This window comes from Gracilinanus agilis, chromosome 5 (assembly GCF_016433145.1).
Source record: "Gracilinanus agilis isolate LMUSP501 chromosome 5, AgileGrace, whole genome shotgun sequence".
NCBI lineage: Eukaryota > Metazoa > Chordata > Mammalia > Didelphimorphia > Didelphidae > Gracilinanus > Gracilinanus agilis.
The window spans coordinates 254,125,160-254,149,957 of NC_058134.1; the positions used below are offsets into that span (position 1 = coordinate 254,125,160).

A 24,798-nucleotide genomic window follows, 5' to 3' on the forward strand; every position below is an offset into this window, starting at 1 on the left:
AAATTGGAAAAGGAGGGAATGTCCTTCAATTGGGGAATGGCTGAACAAACTGTGGTATATGCGGGTGATGGAATACTATTGTGCTAAAAGGAATAATAAACTGGAGAAGTTCCAGGCGAACTGGAGAGACCTCCGGGATCTGATGCAGAGCGAAAGGAGAAGAGCCAGAAGAACTCTATACACAGAGACTGATATACTGTGGTAAAATTGAATGTAATGGACCTCTGAACCAGCAGCAATACAATGACCCAGGACAATTCTGAGGGATTTATGGTAAAGACGCTACCCACATTCAGAGGAAGGACTGCAGGAGAGGAAACATATAAGAAAAACAACTGCTTGAACGCATGGGTCGGGGTGGACGTGATTGAGGTTGTGGACTCGAAACTACCACACCAATGCAACTACCAACAATTTGGAAATTGGTCTTGATCAAGGACACATGACAAAACTAGTGGAAATGTGCGTCGGCCATGGGTGGGGGGAGTGCGGGGGGTGAAGGGGAAAGTAGGAGCATGAATCATGTAACCATGTTAAAAATGAATATTAATAAATGTTTGAAAAAAATAAAATATGTAAACGATATATATATATGCTAAAAAAAAAATACTGTGTGTTGGTTTCAAGGTAAAAGAGTGGTAAGGTCTAGGCAATGGGGGTTAGGTGACTGGCCCAGGGTCACACAGCTAGGAAGTGTCTGCGGCTAGATTTGAACCTAGGACCTCCCACCGTGGAGCTTCTTAAGTCAGAAAAGTGACATGCTTGAACCTGTGTTTTAGGAATATCAATTTGGTTGTTGAATAGAAAGGGAAGAGGTAAGAGATTTAAGGTGGGGAGAGCAGTTAGGAGGCTATTTTCATATCCAGGGTAGAGGTGATTAGGGACTGAACTTGGGTAGTGAACACCTAAGTGGAGAGAGGGGACAGATGTGAGAAATGTTGTAGAGGCAGAGTTTTCAATAACTGGAAAAAGTGGAGGATGAATGAGCTGGGAAATCAAGGAAGGCAGATTGCAAAACTGGGTGACTGATGGGGGCAGCTGGGTAGCTCAGTGGATTGAGAGCCAGGCCTAGAGACGGGAGGTCCTAGGTTCAAATCCGGCCTCAGACACTTCCCAGCTGTGTGACCCTGGGCAAGTCACTTGACCCCCATTGCCTAAAAAAAAAAAAAAAAAAAAAAACTGGGTGACTGGAAGAATGTTGGTGCCCTCAAGAGAAATAAGAAATAAATAGAAATAAGAAATAAGAAACTAGATGAGGGTTGGATTTGGCCAAACATAATGAGTTCTGTCTGGAACACAGTTATTATAAAATCACACATATTGTCTATGAAACTCTGGGTAAGCCATTTAATGTCTCAGTGCCCGAGGCAACGCTCTAAGTAACACAGTAGGGGGCATCCACACTGGGAGGGAAGGGATGTCCCAAGAAGCAAAAGCCTGGTCATCCCTTCCCTCAAAAAATGGGCCATCTAATTCAAAGCATCCATTTGGCAGCTGGTTTTGTGAGCAGAGACTAGGTGTGGATGTAGAGGTCTATATGTAAACCTGGGACAGTAATACGCTGCCGTTCTCTACAAAGGTACAGCTTCCATTTCTATTCCATTTCTTCTCCACTAAAATGTCAGAGTTCAACGCTGTGATCTCCAAGGTCTCGTCAAAGGGTACATTTTTGCAATTCAATAATTAACTAATTAATTATTAACTATAATTAACTAATAATAATTGATCAAAGTGAAAGGTAGCATGAGGAAGTGGAAACTTAAATGCATCTAGAGTCAAAATCTAATACTCTCTTTACATTCTGCTACTTGTTAAGCATCACATTTTAACAAAGCTGCTAGACTTCAGTTTCTTCATCTCTAAAAAGGGACGGGGGTGGGGTGGGTGGTGGGGGTGACTAGAGGACTTCTGAATTCCCTCTGACACCTAAATCTATAGTCCTAGAATCCCCTTTTTCTCCCAAGGAGCCTATGATTCAAGCTGGAATTGCCACTAGGGGGCAGCCAACCCCCGGGGGAAAAGAGCAAAAAAATGGAGTTGATTTCAAATTTTGCTAGAATCTTTTTGCTCTTCCTTAGCTATTTGTGAGCCCCAAACATTTTATTTTGGAAATGACAGGGATGAATGACCAACTAAAGAGACTGCTTGTTTCATAACTTTTATTTGGATTGTGCCTTACTAGATTTCATCCTGACCCTGCCAACCCCAAAAACAAAAGGGGAGAAATAAAACAACCTTCTACAAGCTGAAAAAGCATGCAGCCCATTCACTATCATTGGGTCTCAGTGAACAATTTATTTATTTTTTCAATAAATGACCATTTATTTCTCTTCCTATGCCTCATGGAAAGATGAAGGTGTTTCCAAATGTTAAGCCAGTAGGGGACAAATTCTTGCTCTTCTACATTCTGCTAAGATTTAAAGCTTTAAGTTAAAGTCCTGGTATAAGACTATTTGAGGAGGTCCAGTTCGGCCAAGGAGAGTCTCATCACAAGCAGTCTGGCCACCAAATGATGATAATTTTATAGTTATAATTCATGAATCCCTCTAGGAAGATAGAAAATAGATTGCAATATGCAGACCTGGAAAAAAAAGTCTCTATACTTATGAAATCCCAGACTTTTTCAAATAATAAAATAATAATTCAATAGTTCAATAATAAATGAGGCAGCTAGGAGGTGCAATCGATACAGCACTAAGCCTATAGACAATAAAATCTGAGTTCCGATCTAGCTTCATATACTTCCTAGCTATGTAACTCTACGTAAGTCACTTACCCTCTTTTTGCCTCATGTTTCTTAACTGCAAAACAGAGATAACAGCTCCTACCTTGCAGAGTTATGAGGATCAAATGAAATGATGACTGTAAAAAGCATTTAGCACAGTGCCTGGCACATAGTAGGTGCTATATAAATGTTTATTCCGTTCCTTCTCTTCCCAATGAACATTTATTTAACAGTGGCTATTTGCAAGATATTGAACTAGGAATCAGAGTAGGGAGAAGCAAAATTTTATCTATTCTTACCATATTAATGTCCAGGTAAAATTGACTTTGTTTTTCTAAGATGAACATTTGAAATCATATCTGTGCCTGTTTTTCAGTCCAATTAACTATAGATAAGCTATAGTAATAAATATTTAGTAGTACTTTGATGATATCTACATATGTATAAATATGCATATATATTCATATATGTGTTTTATATACACACATATATATACATACACACACACACACACACATATATATATATATATACACATGTACACATTGACCCTACTTCAAACCTTTAGAGGGGAAAATAAAGATTGTAACCATTAAAACCACTAAACCACTAAATTAAAACCATTTAAAATACAAGAATATATTTTATGTCTTCTTTCAAGTCATTGATAAAAATGTTGGATAGGACAGCACCATTAAAATTCCTGAAATTACAATTTATGCAACTTATAAAATGCCCCTCAAACTAGAAGTGTTACTTACGGTGGAAGAAATTTACATGCAAGTGCATCAGGATCACTGCAAGTTTTAAAACATGGAGTAGCACATGGTTCATATCGCCACTCACACATCCTTCTGTAAGGTACTGCTGCTGGGATTTCTGAGGAAGTACAAAAAAAAAATTAAAGAATATATTTTAAAGAATTTGTATCTGGAAAAAAAATGACAGTGTGAAGTATAAAGAAAAATTCCAGAGTCTTGAGAGTCCTTGAATATCAATTCCATGGATTTTAAAAGCATAGAAATAAAGAGTATTAAGTCTATAGTGATCAGAATAGTTCAGTCAAGTTTGGTTATGTATGCCAAGAATTACTAGGATTCCCAACAGGTTTTATGGTTCTTTTGAATTCTTGTGGTTTGTATATTGCTGAGATTTATATTATAGGTTGTCCAGAGTAGTTTTGCAGCAACCAAAGATAATCATGTTGAATGCTTTGAATGTTGAATTCATTGTCTGATATAAAAAAAAATGTGTTAGATACCCATTTTTACTGCCAGATAGCAACTCATTTTCTCATGATGAAGGAGGAATCCTTCAAAAGCTAGAAAATCATGAGCTATATTATTCTACTCTCAAATAAGACTGGTAAGAAACTAAATGTGTCCTCTTCCCTTAAATTTTAGTAACGTCTAAATCTAAGATTTCTGCTTTGTGACCTCTTAAAGAATTCTGAGTCAAAAAACTAGTTTCTTGGAATTCATATGCTGCGAGAGTTTCTTTCCACTTTCAAATATGAAATAGAAGCCTCTGAATTTTATGTTTCTGACAGAGCAGGATCCATCATGACGGTAAAATCCCCTTAGTATTTCTGATTCACAGGTATATTTTTGTATAGAACTTGTGGTTCCATAGATGAAAAGGACTTCCCATCAGAAACTTTTACTACCAATGTAAGTTAGGTATTCCTTCTGCAATGTACAATCCTCAAGAGTTACCTAGAATGCTGAGGTAAATGATTTGTCTAGGATTATACAAACAATATGTCTCATGGGGAGGACTTAAACACACATTTTCCTGGCTCTGAGCTAGCTTTCTATCTAGTGTGTCAATCTGATTCTTACAGAGGACAAATAATTAATTACCAAGCTCCCAGATTGCTGGTAACAAGCCCTCTCCTGGATTAGATATAATGGTCATTAAAAAGAGGACAAGAAGAAGGAGGAGAAGGAGGAAGAAGAGAAGGAGGAGGAGGAAAAGAAGAAGGAGAAGGAGGAGAGGGAAGGAGAAGAAGGAGGAAAAGGAGGAGGAGGAGAAGGAGAAGGAAGAGAGAGAAGGAGGAAGAGGAAAAGGAGGAAAAGGAAGAAAATGAGGAGGAGGAGGAGAATTTATGTATGTTTTTAATAAATTGCTGTCGTTTGACTGCTTGATATCCAGCATGGTAGAACCCACTTGAGCTTATACTCTACTTGACACAAACATCTAAAAACTCAATGTAACCTCCATGTCACAATGAGCCATTTTATTAGGACTTTATGGAAAGTTCAGGGGCCCTATACATATAATAAATTCATTTAATTAAAAGAAAAATATAATTTGTTTCTCAATATACATTCAAGGAATGCCATATATGTAGAGTTCACAATGAATCTCTTCTGGGTTACCTCTTAATTGGGCCAAATTATACTTTTATAATCAAGTAACCCTCTGAAGCAGCATTCTGTATAATAAGGAGCTGGCATTGGAGCCAAGAAGATCTGTATTCAAATCCCATTTCTAAAAATTATTGAGGGGCAGTTATATGTCACAGTAGATAGAGCACCAGACCTGGAATCAAGAGGATCTGTATTCAAATCTGACTTCAGATACTTCCTAGCTGTGTGACCCTAGGCACGTCACAACCCAATTTGCCTAGATCTTGCTCTTCTGTCTTAGAGTTGTTAGTAAGACAGAAAGTAAGATTTTAAAATATATGTATGTTTGATAATATACATGTTCTTTATATATAAAGTATTTATATTATATAACTATATATGTATGTATATTTGTCTAGTGTAATATAACTCTACATATATATACATATATAGAGTATATACATATAAATATATTGAAGTGGGTAAATAAACACGAACACACACACAGAGGTTCTTTTGGGGAGAAAGGGATGAAGGAAGAATGAAGGATGTAGATGTATTACTATCTTAACCAAATAAAAAGGGCTGTGACAATGGGAGTGAATGACAGTTGGGATCCAACTGCCCCTTAGACTAAAACATTCAGGGATACCTTACTTCTACAGGGAAAAACACAATAGGAATAAAAAACACTTTTTTAATAGTTAACTTAAGATTAAAAGAGGTGGGAGAGGTCACAGTACTCTAAAACACTACAGGATCAATTCAGGGTTAAAGGTTAAAGATCTGGGACATCCCTACACTACACTATGCAGGCCACCAGGACACAAGTGACTAATGGGATCTCAGGTAGATGGTCTGATGGTCTTGATCAGTAGCGCAAAATGTCTCAGTCCAAGTATATTCCAAGAGCACAGGTTCCAGCCAAATAACTCTTCAGAGAAGTCAGGGAGATTGATCTTGCTTGTCCACCAAACAAGACAGTATTCTCAACCTGCTCTCCTTGATCCTACTAGTTGAGATGTTCCAGATGTTGCTCGGAGATACCCCAAATCCACAGGCTCTCAGGTCAGTGGTTTCCCAACTCTTTCAAAACCCCCAACTACCCTTAGAGAGAGTCCACTGTGTTCAGCCCCTTGCTGGGTTCCAGGTTAGAACTTTAGCTCCTGCCAGCCTGCCTGGCTAAATTCTTAAATCTGCTTTTATAAGTTTACCTTCTTAGTGATCGAGGAAGCATTTAAATTGAGAGGAAAAGAAGATGCCAATCATCATTAGTAGACAGATTTCTCTAATCTAGGAATTCTTTATTGCTATGAATTCATAGGTCTGCTTCCTACACAAATAACCTAACATGAGATCCTAGTCAGGGAATCTGTATCACTGCATGCCACTGAAACTAGAACAACTTTTAATATAAATGGCAACCATACAGGCATAGAGTCCTTGTCAAAAAGTAACTAGAACACAGAAAATACATGTTCTTCAATGTATAAAAGTCAGTTCCAACATATGAACTCTCAATCAGCATTAGTTCCTCCAGTACTTTGCTTCAGGATGCAAACTACAGACCCTACAATAAGAAAGATCATATGTCTTTTGAAAGATCATCTTTAAGAACTTTGATGTTTAAAATCAACTAGAATGAATGAGGGTATGGGGCGGGGGGGTGGGGAAGAGAATGTAATAGGTAATTACTTCACCTAGCATCAGGTGATAATTATTTTCATGACAATAAGAACCCAGAGTTATGCCATATTCAATCAATCAATTGATTAAGTATATGCCTTTTAAATAAGTAACACTTCAGTGACAAAAAGAGTGTGTGTGTGTGTATGTGTGTGTCTAAAGGAAGAGATTTATATTATCAAATAATGTCATACAGATGTGTCAAATTCGAGATCTGCAGCAAAACTTCCAGTACAACTAGAACCAGATTAAATTGTTATAGGGAAATTCTTGGCAAAATAAATAAAAACACAATGCAGCAGAGATAATGTTAATTTGTAGTTTTCCAAGTCAATGTGCAAAAACCTAAGGAGATTCATCAATATACCATGATATGGTGTATTGCTTGCTCTTATAAATGAAATTTTGATACATAATAGGAGTAGGAAAAAAAATTTGCTTCCATATATATTCTTAACATATGTGTTTCCATGCCAAATTCCTATGTGTTCTCTCTTCATTATAGATAGTAGATGCATCGGTGGGAGAGTGAGATCCCAGCTAATATATAGTATGATATAGTATATTGTGTATGGTTTGTATTTATTGTCTGTGATTTTATTTTTACCTTATTGTTAAGGAAACGATTATGTTTAACATCTAACAATATCATTATTGTGAGTACCTGATTATATGAATGGATGGAGATCAAGAACTAGAATAGCAAACAGGGAAGTGGATTTCCCCTAAGATGTTGAGAAAGTTTAGATGTAACAATGTGATGGTGGGGGGCAGGTAAGTGGTGCAATGTATTGAGAGTCAGGTCAAGAGATGGAAGGTCCGGTGTTCAAATATGACTTCAGATACTTCCTAGCTGTGGGACCTAATCCTGGGCAACTCACTTAATCCCTGTTGCCTAGTCCTTACTGATCTTCTGCCTTGGAACCTATACACAGCATTGATTCTAAGAAGAAAGTAGGGGTTAAAAACAACAACAACAACTATGTAATGGTGGTCTTTGATGTAGAGTACTCACTTCTAGGGGCTAGCTACTCCATGAGAATATAGACTGGCCGGAGTCAGAGTAGGTTAGAGTGAGTTAACTAAATCAGAGAAAGAATGGAGTATAGATGAGCCACTGTAAGAGGTGGAGGACCTTCCACAATCTTCTAGCCTTGTCTAGCCCCACTATAGTTTCATTGGCTTTATTACACATGCAACCTGTTGAGGATACAGATACAAAGGAAATACAAGAATTTTATATTCTCCTAAGGAATGTAATGCAGGGTTTTTTCATTGCAATATTGACTTAGGCTAAGCTGTCAGTTACCCTGGTTGGAATCTTAAGGATGGCATGCACCATAGGGCAGGTGCCAACTGGCAGTTGGCTGAGACTATAAAAGCCCCTGCAAACCCAAGCCTGGGTTCTGTTTTCCCCTGACTTCACCTTGATCACTTACTTACCCCTGACCTTCCCCTTGGGCCCCGGGTGGTAAAGGGTGGTGAAGGGTGGTAAAGGGTGGTGAAGGGTGGTGGAATCGTAGGTAGGAAAATAGAATAACCTAGATCTTAGGACCTTCCTTAAGAGCAATTCAACAAATATCAATTTCCTTTGCAATCAATTAGCTAGTGGATCAAATTAATTTCTAACCAGAGACCGTTTAGCTCTGCCCTAGGCCTGCCAAGACTTTCTTAGGACCATAGCAACAGCTTAGCAACACCAAAGCCCTCTTACATTGGCCATTCCTTCCCCAGTTTCAATAAATCCGATAGCCTTTAATCAGAGAATCTTGTGATTATTCCTATACCACCAACACTAAGGAGATTAGGGAAGAGGAGAGAATACTGAGCAGTTTGAGGTTCACTTGAGGTTGAACCTAACCTCCTTTGCTGGGCAGGAAGATCAAGTCCTGACTTTCTGCTGGTCTGTCATCATCCAATAAGAGGCAGATATCCCAGCAGGGTGGGGCCGCCCACCAGACATCTTAAAGGAGCATAACAGGTAGCAGTGAAGATTCACTGGGCACTTAGGTTCCAGGATTTGAATTTGTACCTATACCAAGTTCATTCCCAACTGAGGTTGCTCAACCTTGATAATATCCAACCCCAATCTCCTGCTTGACTAGTTACTGGCTCCAAGGCCCCCTAGTAGTAACTTTACCACCAGCATAACAGGAAAGGGAAGAGATTAAATATGTTCACTAATGTAAAGACAAGAAATAAACAGATGGCATGGAACTAGACACTTAAGTCATCAAAATGGGCTTCATGAAGGAGATTGTAATTAGGCTGAGCCTTGGATGAAAGTAGACATTTCCCAAAACTTTCCGTGAATGTTGACTTTCCCCCACTAGAATATGAGCTCCTTGACAGCAGTGATGGTCTTGCACTTCGAAAGCAAAACACTCAAGTATCAGATTCATTTTCCTAAGTTTAAAATTTACCTCAGACTCTTAGGAGTTGTGTGATCCTGATCAAGTCACTTAGCCCTGTTGACCTTAGTTTCAATCATCTGTAAAATGAGCTGGAGAAGGAAAGGATCAATCTCTCCAGCTTCAGATATTTGGTAGCTGTATGACTCTAGGCAATTCACTTAACTTCCTCTTCCCTTAGTTTTCTCATCTGTAAAATGGGAATTATAGTACCACTTTCTTTCCAAGGTTTTTGTGAGAATCCAATGAGATAGTCATTGTAAAGTGCTTAAGGCAGTGCCTGACACATAGCATATACATGTTTGTTGTTTTTAATATTACTATAATAACATTGTTTTAGTTATTCCCATTACTGACTCCCAAAGATTGAAACAAAGAACTCAATTGAGTAAATTGACTGAGTCAGTCTTGCCTAATTCCTAGACACTGGAAGTCTGAATTTGAAAGAGAATAATCAAATCTAAAGAACCTGAAATCCACTCCCAGCCACTCTATCCAATCCTCAGGACAGAGAAAAATTTGAATGGGGTTTACTTCTTTCTCAAGGACTTAGTCTAAAAGAAGACAATGAATCTTTAAGCATTTGTAATGACATCTTAATCACCCTCAGTCACCCAAAAAATAGAGACTAGGCTAATGTCCCTTTCCAAGAAGACTATGACTATCTCTTAGTTCAGCATTGGCAAACCTTTTTGAATTCAAGTGTCCAGAGGGCAAATTCAAGCTGTCTACAAGCTTCCCATCACCACCATCACTTTACTCCATAGAGCAGAGGAAGTGCTTGCTTTGGGTTTGGCTAAACAGAGGGGTGGGCAGGCAAAAAATGTCCTACTGCCAATACCTCTTGCCAAGACTGCCTTAGTTTCTAAGCATTTTGCAAACTCACATACTATCCATCTCTTTCTCTCCCTGAAATTATATAAGTACCTTGAGTTCAACAATTCAGTGGAAATTCCCAGTAATTATATTATCGTCAGTCCTTCCCAAGATGTGGTCGACACAAGGTGGTCTCCCAGAGTGGTGTCTTGGATCATTATCTCCTTTGTCCTGATTAAAGACTAGTTTGAATATAAGTACTCTAGTAGTTATGATTTTCAGAATGACAATTGTTAGGATAGAATTAGCTCAGTGTTTTCTAAGGGCACACAAAGCTTACCTTCCATGGTAAAGCTACTGGCATGCTTAAAATCATCAGAGTCATCATATTTGGAGACTTTGATAGTGGAATCTGTGAAAGTAATGAAAAATCCTTTCTTGCTGTGTAGTTCAAAAGCACTGAAACCAGGAATCCAGAGACCCTGGTGGTGGAAAAATGTAGCATTCCGGCGAAAAGCAGAATTGGCCTCCCACCGTTCCAAGCTAATGGTATCATCTTCATGGACAAAGAGAAAGTAGTTTGGCCTTTCAGCAGATTCTAAGGAAACCAATGATAAAGCTGCAACACAGTAAGAACAGAGAAAAATTATCGGCTCAGTTTCCCAAAAATGACAAAATCAGTAACAATGGATGCATATCAAATCTAGCCTCAGATCCTTACTAGCTGTGTGACCATGGGCAAGTCACTTAACCCCCATTGCCCAGCCCTTACCATTTTTCTGCCTTAGAACCAATTCTTAGTATTGATTCTAAGACAGAAAGTGAGGATATTTATTTTTTTTAAAACCCTTACGTTCCGTCTTAGAATCAATGAATTAATACTGTGTACTAGATCTAAGGCAGAAGAGTGGTAAGGGTAGGCAATGGGGGTTAAGTGACTTGCCCAGGGTCACACAGCTAGGAAGTGTCTGAGGCCAGATTTGAACCTAGGATCTCCCATCTCTGGGCCTGGCTCTCAATCCACGGAGTCACCTAGATGCCCGGATTTTTATTTTTTTTAAGTGGATGCATAAACAGAATGCTAAAATTATATTTTCCCTGCCCTCCCTAAAAAGGAAAAAAAATCAACATCTTTAGAAATAAATAGTCTTATGTATCAAGAACTTTTTCTTCTTTTTTGGATTTCCCTAAAGCATAGGTCTACTAGTAGTCTAGCTGGGTCAACAGGCACACAATATTCAGGAACTACTTTGAGTATAATTCCAAATTTCTCTCTAGCATGGTTGTACCCATTCACAGGCCTACCAGCAGCCATGCCAATGTAACAGATGGGGAATCTGAGAACTTGAGTTCCTATCCTAGCCCTCCTTGAATTTGGTAAACCATTTCATTTCTCTCAGCTTCAGTTTCCTTATTTATTAAATGTAGAAATGGATTATATTTAGGTGCTTCGAAGGATAAAGTGCAGGGCCTAGAGACAAAAAGACCTGAAATCAAATCTGGCCTCATATCTTTACTAAGCAGTGTGACTCTAGGCAAGTCATTAACCCAATGTTTGTTTTAATCCACTGGAGGAGGAAAAGGTAAATCGCTCCAATATCTTTGCCAAGAAAACCCCAGGGATAGTATTGGCCTGCTATGGTCAGTGGAGTCACAAAGCATCAGATAGGATTGAAGAATTAACAATAAGAAAAAGTCACTTATAGTTTTGAATCTTATAAGAAATAATAACTACAAAGAATACAGAAACACTTATTGACACTGGAATAAAGAGAGCTTTTTTAAAATGTACAAAAGGTCAAGAAGGTCTTGAGTAGCTTTTATTTTTTAATGGGTTTTTTCTGCCCTTAACAAATCTAGAAATATCATTATGCTGGGAAAATATGTTATCACCCCCATTAGACTGTAAACTCCTTGCAAGTAGGAATTATCTTTTCCCTCTTTTGTAAAATTCAGCTTAGCAGAGTGCCTGGCACATAGTAGGTACTTAAAATAAATGTTTATTCACTGACTGAAAAAAAAAAAAAAGCTCAATTATTGCCTCTTAAGCCATCTATTTACATTACTTTTCTTTAAAAAAAAAATAAATAAAATAGGGGGCAGCTGAGTAGCTCAGTGGTTTGAGAGCTAGGCTAAAGACGGGAGGTCTTAGGTTCAAATCTGGCCTCAGACACTTCTCAGCTGTGTGACCCTGGGCAAGTCACTTGACCCCCATTGCCTACCCTTACCACTGTTCTGCCTTGGAGCCAATACACAGTATTGACTCCAAGACGGAAGGTAAGGGTTTTAAAAAAATAAATAAATAAAATAAAATAAAATAAAAAACTCTTATCTTCTATCCTAGAACCCATACTAAGTTGGGTTCCAAGACAAAAGAGATGTAAGTGCTAGGCAATTGTTAAGTGATTTGTCCAGGGTCATACATCTAGGAAGTTTTTAAGGCTAAATTTGAAAACATTGTGTTACTTTTCAAAAGACAATATACATCAGTACATAAAAGCTGAATTAAGACTAAATTAAAAGACAGAAAAGAGGGAGATAGAAGAAAAATATAGTCCCTTATCTCCTAACTACATTTCAACGTAAAAAGGTAATTCAGACTGAGTGTCTGAATTAAAGAAAAACCTTAATTTGCCATGCTTTCTGTCCATTTTTGACATATCAAATGTCCAATTTATATATTAAATTCATGTATTCTTTTAAATTATTCTTTGTTTCCCTAACATGAATCATAAATCAAAGAGAGGTCTTTTTCAGTGTCAATATTTGCATTCTTATTGTTTTTATTTAATAGTTGTATATACCATCTGAGTAGTCCCTTCAAAAGATGAATTGATATGAGCCATCATGGCTAGAGAAGAGATTATGTCAATGAACCTTTTGAATCTAGAACAGTGATTCCCAAAGTGGGCGCTACTGCCCCCTGGTGGGTGCTGCAGTGATCCAGGAGGCAGTGATGGCCACAGATGCATTTATCTTTCCTATTAATTGCTATTAAAATTTTTTAAAAATTAATTTCCAGGGGGCTAAGTAATATTTTTTCTGGAAAGGGGGCAGTAGGCTAAAAAAGTTTGCGAATGTCTCTAGGATTCTATCTCTGAATACTCAAATTTCTTGATCTTCAATTCATATTCAATTTAATAAGTATTTACTGTATGCAAAACACTAAGGATATAAAGACAGAACAAAATAGTTTCTGCCCTCAAGAAATTACTATACCCTTGAAAAAAAGGTGGTGGTGGGGGGAGGGGTTATTCTATTATCTAGAGACAGGTAAGTGGCAGAAAGAGAGTACCAGGTCCCAATTCAGTAAGACCTGAGTTCAAGTGATACCTAAAGATGTTTACTGTGTGAACTTAAGGAAGGCACTGTCTGACACATAGCAGACACTTAATAATGCATTTTCCCTTCCCATTATTAACATCTTTGTAAAACAAAGTTTTTTGTTTTTTTTTTTAAGTAAAAAGTATACTCACTTGATTTTTTTTCTCTGAAAAGTCCTGGAGTTATCATAAAACTAAAAAACACAAAATCATGTGGACTATTTCTTCTTAATGGGAAGATTCTTCTACTGGTAATATTTGCTCCAAGAATTGCATCAATGGTTTTATAGCTAGCCAAAATATATGGTCCTTCTCCAAGCCCTAGTGAAATAAACATAAGAGAAAGGTCAATTTTACTTATTTCTCCCATTTTACCAATTACATTGTTAATGATCTTTTTTAAAATAAATGTACAACAGAGACTGAAATATTGTGGGAAAATCATATGTAATCGACTTTGCTACTGCTAACGATGCAACAATCCAAGACAATGCTATCCATATCAAGAGAAAGAACTGTGGGAGCAGAAACGCAAAAGGAAAACTTTTGATTTTTCACTTGTTTACATGGATATTGGATGTGGGGTTTGGGTTTTTAAAAGATGACTCTATTACAAAAATGAATAATATGGAAATAGGTATTGAGTGATAATACATATATTACCCAGTGGAATTGCTTGTCAGTTCTAGGATAGGGGAAAGGAAAAGAGGAGGGAAAAGAACATGAATCATGTAATATAAAAATAAAATACTATGGAAGAATACTTGAATAAAAATTATTAAATAAAAAATAAATAAAAAGGTACAAAACTATTAACAAGAATGCAAGGATCCAGGACAACTCCAAGAAATTCATGATGAAAAAGGATATCCACCACTATAAAAGGAATAAGCAGAATCTGAATACAGAATGAAGCACGTCATCCTTTATTTTATTTCCACCATGAATTTTTCTTTAGTGTATGAGACCGGTGTCTTCTTTCACAATATGATGAACCTGAAAATATATATTATGAAATAACACATGTACAACCTTATATCATATTACCTCCTGTCTTGGGACTGGTAGAGGAGTGGGAGAGAAAGAGAGAGAAAAAGGATCACAAAATGTCAGGAAATGATTATTGGAAATTATATCAGTAGCCATTAGGGCAGTTTAGTAGCAGTGAAAGCTAAAAGTGCTCTGACAATCCTTCCAAACCAATTTTTAAAAAGCACCTAAAAACAATAGGAGTCAAAAACCAACAAGATGGAGGGAGCTGTTCCTTTACTAAAATATTTATTTATTTATTTGGTTGGTTGTTTGCTTGTTTATTTATTTGATTTGGAATATTTTCCCATGGTTACATGATTCATGTTCTTTCCTTGCTCTCCTCCATCTCCCTTCCTGTGGCCAACAAGCAATTCCACTGAGTTTTACATGTGTATTTATATGTGTAAAATCAATTTAATATTGATCAAGACCTATTTCCATATTATTAATATCTACAATAGAGTGAACATTTAGTCTACATCCCCAATCATGCCCCCATCAACCCATGTGATCAAGCAGTTTTTCTTCTGTGTTTCTATTCCCACAGTTCTTTCTCTGAATGTGAATAGTGTTCTTTCTCATAAGTCCCTCAAAATTGTCCTGGGTCATTACTTTGCTGCAAGTAGAGAAGTTCATTATGTTCTATTGTGCTGCAGTATATTGGTCTCTGTATATAATGTTCTCCTGATTCTGCTCCCTTCACTCTGCATCAATTCCTGGAGGTTGGTCCAGCTCACATGGAATTCCTCCAGTTCATTATTCCTTTGAGCACAATAGTATTCCATCACCAACAGATACCACAATTTGTTCAGCCATTCCCCCAATTGAAGGGCTTCCTGAGGGGGCTTTTCCACTGAACACAACTTGAAAGGTAGGCAGAGAGAATTTATTTTCATGTGACAAGGGGAACTGGAAGCAAAACTGTACACAGAGGAATACTGGCCTACCATCCTCACTATTACTACTGCAAGAGATTCCACAACTGGCTAACTTTGGGATCCCAGGATGCTGGCTATACCAAAAAAAGAGCACCTCAGACCCACCCCTTGAAGTCTTAGGCCCTAGCACAACCCCACAGGTAGGCCCAGAAGTCCATAGTACTAGACCCTTTCAAGCTTGCACTGCTGGTGAAGATCTAGCCCCAGGGAAAAATAGCTCACAGTGCTAATCTCTATAAGACATAAGCAGAAGAGACAGAATCATCAGCTTTCAGAATTCCCAGTTCACAGGTACAAAAAAAAAAAAAAAAAGCTGGGGAAATGAGCAAACAACAAGAGAAACATTTATCCCTCAAAAATTTCTATGGGGAAAAAGAGCAAAACATAGAACCAGGTGTGGATGGTGAGATCCAAGCAACCACATGTAAAACTTTTTTAAAAATGAGAGTTGGTCTCAAGCTCTAGAAGAACTCATAATGTAATTAAAAACCAAATAAGGAAAGATGAAGAAAAATGGGGAAAAGAAATGAAGTAATGCAAAAAAGAAATAGCTTACAAACTGGAAATAGAGGCAAAAATTCCAATAAAGAAAAGAATGCCATGAAAACTAGAATGGACCAATGGAAAAGGATGATCAAAAGATCATGAAAAATTCAGCCTTTAAAAATTAAAATTGGGCAAATAGAAACTAATGACTTCACAAGGCATCGTGAAAATTATATCAACATGTAATTAGGAAAAAAATTAAAATTCAATTTTAAAAAGGTACAAAATTGTAATTCATGTAATAAAAAGTGTGTTTTTGCTTTGACAAATTCACTGTGAAAAAAGTAACATTTACCTTGAATAAAAGTAGTTCGACTTCATTCCAATAATTATGTGTTCCAAACTGGGAAAAGTATGGTTAACTGGCAGGTTAATTTTTCTCAGTCTATTTCCTCATCTTTAAAATTAGGGGATTACAGAAGATGAAATATAAGATCTCTTGTAGCTATAATATTTGATCCTTCCATTCTAGTGTTGCAGGGAGACTGTAGACTAAGTGTTTGGCATCTCTGGTCTAGAACACTGAAAATTTGAGAAAGTTGACTAAGGACACACAGACAATATGTATCAGCTACAGCTCTGGAACCCAGTCCTGCTTGGCTTGGAGGCTGGCTCTCTATCTACTATTCTCTAGATGCTTCTTAAAAAGCTTCAGCAATGTCTAGAGACATATACTCATGTATCTTCATAGTTTCCTAAAGCTCATCTCTCCTTCAACTCTATGTTTTTCGGTAAAACTAATTCTAGGGGAGGATATTATCCAAAACAAATCCAAGTTCCTCCCTTTCCCCACCATACAATTCCTTCCTCCAAACTTTGTTCCATTCAGATAATCCTAAAAGTCATACTTAATGCTCCCAGCTCATGCCAGAAAACTAAATAACCTTTTTTATTTCCAGAAGACCTAATCATCTAGCTAGCATAGTAGGTTGAATGTTAGACTTATAATAAAGGAAGACACAAGTTCAAATTGCTAAATTGTAGAAAAGGTTTTTGTTTGTTTTGTTTTTTGTTTGTTAAGGGTTTAGGGAGCAGGATTAGATTGGATTTTGCTTTTATTTTTACTGTCTGTATCATTCCTAAACTTTGTGAAAAGCCTCACCATGTTGATCATCTAGTAAAAGATAATGGTCAGGGATTTAGGGAAGAGATGTGGGGGTGGTACTAAATGGCTCAATAGATTTGGAGCCTGGCCTAGATATAAGAGGTCATGGATTCAAATTTGACCTTAGAAACTTCCTGGTTCTATGCTCTTAGGCAAGTCATTTAACTTCCAATGCCTAGCCCTTACTGCCTTAAAACCGGTATAGAGTATATTAGAGAGAGAGACAGAGACACAGAGAGACAGAGACACAGAGAGACAGAGAGAGAGAGAGAAGAGAGAGAGAGTGAAAGAGAGAAAGATAATGTTTGGGCACTTCCTAGCTGTGTGCCCCTGGGCATATCACTTAACCCTTACCTCATTTCTGCCTTGGAGCCTTGGAACCAATTTTTAATATTGACTTAGAATGTTCAGATTTCAAAAAGATAATTGTCATCTAGAATGCCAATACTCACAGAAGTCTTACTAAATAGGCAGTCTAATATTGCAGTTATCCACAAGGCTATGTCCAAGATAAAGGCTGAGAAGTGTAGAAAAAACAATCATGAATTCAACCACCTTTTTCTGTTGTTAGGGGTGGAACTAACTGCTTATATTTGTTATCACTAGGGCTTAGCACAATGCCTAGCATATTTCACATAAAAAATGCTTGTTTCTTTCTACTTTCCTTTTGTTTTAATCTATCAGGAACAAGTTGATCACATCCTTCATGAGGGCATCCCTTCTGCTTGTTCTCAATACCTTCTCTCTCCTGTAAGATCTTGGCCTTGCTTAATTGCTACCTCTCTTCTTCTTATCTTGAAACTCTTACTATCCATTAGATCTTTTCATGCCATCTACAAATTTGCTTTCTTCTGTGGCTCCAAAAAGTTGTAGCATGTGCAGTGGCCACAGCCTGATAAATCATCTCAGTAGGCAAACTAAAAACCAGGATGAGGATAAACGACAGGTCTCAAATCCATCAAAGAGTTGGGGGTGGAGGTAGTGTCTACCCTAGACATGAGATTTTCCTCCAGGAGTGGATGAGAACAAATTGTTCAAATGGCCACAAAAGCAGCAGAAGAAGGGGCTGTGGAGCATTTAGAGCTTCATTAGATATAGAAGTCAAGGTCATCCACTGAATCCTGAGCCATCAACAGTTGTCTTGAATTTTATCTTGCCCCTAGACTTGGAATACTCAAGAGGGAGTAATGCTAACAACTTTATGAAACTCTTCCTCACTTAAATCCTATCTGGGTGCAAATCAAAAGACATCACCACTGATGATATTTTGGTCCTCTTTGAGTATGAGAACAACAACCAACCAATCAGTTTATCAATATACTTCCTAATCTGTGGCACTCTGAACTGCACGATATTCTAGATGTAGTCTCCAGGGGCAAGATGGACTCTCATTTCCATATCCCTACAAACTATGCCTCTACTTACTCCACCCAAGAGTACATTAGTTGTTTTCTTTACAATTTCACACTGTTTGACTCATTCTAAATTTTGAGATTGCATTCATTGCAACTTGTGAACCAAGTTTAAGAATTCACACTTATCTCTACTGAATTTCTTCTTAGTAAAGTAAAAGGGAGAAGAAAGAATATTTAATTAAATGAAGTACTTTTCAAGCATTCCTGATAAAAAGTCCAGAGCTAAATACAAAATTTGGCTTTTAAATGCAAGATTCAAGAGAAGTATAAAAAGGTAAACATGAAAAAGAAATCATAAGGACTCAATGTGGCAAAAGTGTTTACCTTTGAATATGGGAAGAAAATTTGTTCTAAGAACTGTATGATTATTAGGGCAGCTAAAGGATTTTACATAAAAAGAGGATATAAAAATGAATCAATTATGTTGAGATAATATAAAAAAATGTTAAGTAAGAAAAGGCAATGCTCTAGGAGAAGGGGGAAGGGAGAGGAAAATGCAAAAAAGTATCTCGCCTGAAGGAGGCATATGAAGAAAAGCTCTTTAATTGGAGGAGAAACAGAAGAAAATAAAGAGAAATGCACAATTAATAATCATAAATGTGAATGTTAATGGGATGAACTTACCAATAAGACAGAAGTGAATAGTACAATGGAATACAAACTAAAATCCAACACTATGTTGTTTACAATGAACACAAGAAAATTCTTGCTTCCAAAGAACACACATTCTAATAAAGGAAACAAGCAAGCATTTAATAACTATTTTACTAGTTTATTCATTCATTCTTTTTTTAAAGTGCTATTTGTGAAGTCCAGTCTTGTTCTCCATGATCTCGTGTTTTACATGATCTTTCCCAACTAAGTTGTTGTTGGGTTTTTTTTTTTCAGTACCTAAGGATGTAGTTCATCTGGACTAGGTGATATGATTTCATTCACCAAGGGCAGCAAGGTGTTCTCCTTACTTTTCTTTAGTGTCAACTTATTTTTAGTTAATATTCTTTGGTTTCTGGCAGGCAATTACTTCTGTGTTTATTTTCATGAACTTTCATTAGTAACATAGAAATTCAACATTATGTATTACCATAAGCACATGGGTTTTCTTCCCTTATATGATCCTGTTATCCCTCAGAGATACTGAATTCATTGAAGGGTAAATATGACTAGAGTTTGTGTGTGGATTGAGATGTGTTTTTGATATATGGACCCTTGTATCTTTCTTTTGCATCTTTTGCTACATAAATGGCTATGTTTAAGATCACTGTTAGTGGCTTGTATTTTAAAATGGAACTATACTGGTAGGGGCTTAAAAGCTAAAACGGTAAGTAGTGGGAATATATTCCCAACCTATACTGTGATCCTAAAGACTCTGAGAGTATCTGAGCTCAATAATATGATGGAAATCCTTTTCTGGAAAACTAAAATTGTTTATGAGAGCTGGTTAGAGACAGCGAGACAGTTCAGAAAGGGAGTAGAGGTCCACATGTCCATTTGAGAAGAATGAGATCCTTTAGTGGGGTAGACACTCCATGAATACTTTATATATGTGCATAATTTATATGTAAATGTTGACTCCCACAAAAATATGTAAGCTTCTAGAGGGCAGAGATTATTTCAGATTTTTTTTTATGCATTTACCAGTGCCTGGCACATAGTAGGTATTTCACAGATGCTTATTGATTGATGGATTGATTCATTGATTCATTCTGTATGATCCACCCACACACACTTCCAAACAGCATCTTCCCTCATTCTTCAAACTGTTTGATCTTGCTACTAGCTCTCACTTCTGACCCAGACATCACTTTTTGCCTATTGCTTCTTAGCTCAGGACACAGAGACTATGTCTCTCTCAACTAATAATAGCACAAGATAACCAATACAATGTTTCTACCCATTCCTGAAAGAGAACCTTCTTTTCAAAACCTTTCCTCACTGTTTAGACCATGAGGCTTCAGACTGTGCTATGGAGGACTCTCACTCCCATCCCACAGCAAGTCCTAAGTCAGATTCAGTGCCAAAGGAAGAATACAATGGTTAATAAGAAGGCAGTTTCACATTCATTCTGAGGGAGACATACTTAGAGTTAAGCAAAAAGGACAAGAATCAGGATTAGGAATAAACTAGCTGGCTAGATGGAAACTATTTCATTCTAGTCTTTGTATTTAAAACAAGGCAAGCTAAATTAAATAACTGAATTGCGTACTTAAATTTGCCTTATTGGCACTCACTACATTTGCAGATCAATAATTTATCTGAAAGCTAAAATCCTTTGAGAGCAAAGCTAATATTGAACAGAGATAAGACTTGAATCTGTGTCTCCCTGGTTCCAAGGTGGCTTCTGATCAGCTACATGCTAGTTCTCTGAACATTGCCTACCTATATATTTATATATTTTGATGAGATGAGCCACTGTGTCATAGAAGGGGAGCTGTCCTCCAAGTCAAGAAGACCTGAGTTTCAGTCTCACCTCTAACATATATTGTCTCTGTGTGATCCTAGACAAACCGATTAAGCTATCTCTGTTGTAAGCAACTCACTTAGAAGAGATAGTGCTAATCCTCATTGGTAAGGAGAGTTTTCTCTTTGGGGAATTCCCTATTACAATCAATCACAGCTATAACACAAATATATGTGTGTTGTTTGTATGTGTGTATATAGAGAAATGTGTCCCCATTTATCATACATGTGTATGTACGAATGCCTAAATTTCTATGCATGCACATGAACATATACACACAGGTATATGCATGTATGTTTATAAGTAGATATAAATGATATAAGTAGATATAAATGTTTATATAAACATATGTTTCAAAGGTTGAGTGACTTTGAATTAAGGTTGTCATGTAGCCAGTATGTATCTGGGACAAAAATTCAGCTTCATGGGGGGCAGCTGGGTGGCTCAGTGGATTGAGAGCCAGGTCCTGGGTTCAAATCTGGCTTCATATACGTCCTAGCTGTGTGGCCCTTGGCAAGTCACTTAACCCCTATTGTCTAGCCCTTACCACTCTTTTTCTTGGAGCCAATACGCAGTATTGACTCCAAGACAGAAGGTAAGGGTTTAAAAAAAAAATCCAGCTTCATGCTTTCAAGGTCAGCTCATCTACCTTCCCATACTACCTCTTATGTTACCATAATGGCTTATTAATGGCAAAAATGGTGAACAAAGAATTGTCTACATATAAGGCTTGCCCTACAGCAGCTACTCCCTGAGGCAGACAACCAGAGCCAATCTACTCCTGGATACACTCATTGTAACTATCCTGAAGCATTAAAAGCCTGTTCTGAGATCAAAATTCCCACATACAACCTTGGGGTGCCCCATCCCAAAGCCAGTGAATCGATCCAAAAGAATATCAAGATAAAACAGAAACACATAATAAAACAATATTCCTCCTAAACTCGGCTGCATAAACTTCTTACTATAGCAACCTGAAGAGATAATTACTGACTGAGAAATCCATTTGTATAGAAAGCAAAGGCTTCTGAATTAAGTACAATCCACAATGAATTAATGGCCTGTTTCTCTATTTATTTTCATGCAATTTCACTAGTGACAGGGAATAAGAGCACTGACCCTATCATTAATTTTCTTCTGGGAGGACTGTAATTTAGCTGTCTATTTAGGCAACCATTCACTACAGTGAAAAATTTAAAAACAGTAATAAGTATGTCTAATCAAAGAAAAGGAGCTTGAAAGCACAGAAAGCACACACAACCCCAAATCCCACTTTCAACTCTAGCAAACACCGTGAAAGACCATATATAGAGACATGGCCTCTGATTCTTTCCTTTGCCTGAGATTACCAAATTTTGTGGCAGCAAGGCACATATAGGTCATGTCTATATTTTTAAAGTTTTCTCAGAATAACTGATATTCATTTTTTATCAGTTTAATAACAGTTGTTCTAATTACAAATAGGAAATATTTTAAGTCTTTGTATGGCCTGCAGAGAATTTTAGCATCACAAATTTAGAGTTAGAAGGGACTTTAATTGCCTTGTAGTACAGTAGGATCAAACAAATAGAAAGGGAAAATACTGGCTAAGAAAATCATTAATTAAGATTATCTGTGTTATACAGTGTACATGTATGTGTTTTTATTTATCTTGTTAAAATTTTTCTCTAGTTATATTTTAGTCCTATTTGGGCCCATTGGGAGTTCTGATATTGGACATGATATCCAACCCTTACTTTTCACAAATCAAACAACTGTGAATCAGGGATTAAATATCTGACTCAAGGTCACACAGCAAATACTCAGCAGAACCAGAATTCATACTCAGGCTCCAAACCCAATGATCTTTCCATTATACAAACTGGAAACCAGGATCAGCAGAATCTGTATCCTTAGGTCAGCTGTAACTACACTATGTTTGATATGTGAAGGTAGAAACATGCTTTCCTGTTTAATAGATTTATTTCCCTTGAGGTTCACCATGATCCAATCCCCCCATTCCCACTGGATTTTCTCTGGTATCCCTTGTGAGATTAAAGGTTTGCCATGTCCTCACCTTAACTCCTCTACAAGGAAAGAATTCACTCTATACCCAGCTCCCTAAAAATATCCCATCCTCAGAATCAGGTATCATACCTCAAGAACCAGTGGAGGTCTCTGGGAAGAATGTTTGCCCCAATCACTTCCTTACCTGAGTATTTCTAACAGACATTAGCATTCTGACTACTCTTCAACTCCTCACTTTCATTCTCATCACTGATTAATATTTTCATTGTTTTCCTCTTTTCTGCCTCTGCAGTGACATGCTTTCCTATTTACCTGGTCTGTTAATATTACTGATTTTTTTTTCCTTTTAGTTTTCAGAGAATAAGCCAATTTCAATCTGTCTACAAGATTCCACAAAGACACAGCTATCACTGAAATTGGTCCTTTGTCTTATACTAAAACATTAATGGCACAGCATGATAAATGAACCAGGTATCACCCACTCTGAAGTGACTGATTTAAAATGTACTCAAAAGAGAAAACATCCTAATAAGCTCAAAGATGAATGTGTAGAATGCAAAAGATACTGAGGAATGATTCTGTGAAAGGAAGCAGAGATTCAAGATTCAAAGACTAATCAAAGAACTGGAAATCAAGTAGGTGTTCATTGACTAGAGAACAGCCAAACTAATTGTTGTATATGGATGTAATGGAAAATTACTGAGGTAAACAAAGATTAGTGTGAAAAATTCATAGAAACATGACAAGACTTATATGAACTACTATAGAGTAAACTAAACACCAGGGGAAAAAATTCTACTTTGTTATGTATATCATACACACACACACACACACACACACACACACACACACACATATATATATATATACACATTCACATATATACATTTATACATCCACATGAACACAAAATAAACACAATATAAATAGAAAGGCTAAGAAAATAAAAGGAAATGACGTGCTAACATAAAGACCAAGTTTGGCCTCAGAGAAAAGTCGAGAAAATAAAATTTCCTCCCTTTACTGAAGAGGTGGAAGCTTTCAGGATATATAACATTGTACACAGTACCAGGCAGCCAATATATTTGTTTGGTTTTGCCGAACAGCTTTTTTTTAATTTTCCTTTTTTTAAAAAAAAATCATTACTAATGTATCAGGGGTTGGATTTCAAGTACCAAGTTTGGACCTTTGCTGCTTCTAGGAAAATAACTCAGTGATGAAGGAAGTGGGCATCTTGAGATGAAAAGGTAAACCTTTAATGGCTACTTAGCAGGAAGAGCCAATGATCCAGTAGATCGTTAAAATGAAGTGATTTGCCCTTGTCCTCTTTCTTTTCTTCCTATCTACAAATGATGTCAGGACTGTTAGAACTTATACTTGGAGGAGGAATGTAAGGAGAAGGTTTACTCAGATGGAAGAAATGATGAGTATTCGCCTCGGGCATTTAGAACTGGCTAGATGAACAGTATTAAAATAAGTGACCTGGACATAGGTCTTGGGACCCTTAGCTATCGTTTCCACTTTGTCTTTCCTTTCTTTAAGACAGATAATGACTCTACAGTGGCACTGAAATGGTCACGGCCTGTCCTGGAAACAGTTTTGTGAATTTGAGAGTTTGGAGACATTGGACTTACTAGTTGGAGCTGGTTTTCAGAAGGTGAAATTTCTGAAAAGGATGATTACCAAATGGAGAAGTCTGGCTTACTACAAGACAGAAATTCATAAAGTTCAGAGCCAAGGTTTGATGTAAAGAACCTATTCACCTGTCTCCCATACTGTATCAGTTCTTAATGTTTTAAGTATCAAGCACCAGAAAGAATGTAATGGTGACCGCGGACAGACACTGAGCGCGAGGATAAACCTGAGAAGCTGCTGGGCTAATGATAGCTACCCAGTCTCAGAAAGCTCAGAAGAGAAAGAATAACAACAAGAAAAAGAAGTCTTTAACACTCGACAACTTTTACACAGAGAAAATCCAGACAACC

General features: G+C 37.1%; 1 protein-coding gene across 1 annotated transcript in view; it reads right to left on the bottom strand.

Moving 5' to 3' along the window:
* Nucleotides 1–24,798, bottom strand: part of OTOGL (otogelin like) — a 220,029-nt gene that overhangs the window by 66,126 nt on the left and 129,105 nt on the right. Inside the window, exons 32-34 of the mRNA XM_044679180.1 lie at nt 13,466–13,633; nt 10,330–10,608; nt 3,487–3,604 (exon numbers count right to left, since the gene is read on the bottom strand). Coding sequence (XP_044535115.1) covers nt 3,487–3,604; nt 10,330–10,608; nt 13,466–13,633 — 565 coding nt within the window. The remainder of the gene's footprint in view (nt 1–3,486; nt 3,605–10,329; nt 10,609–13,465; nt 13,634–24,798) is intronic.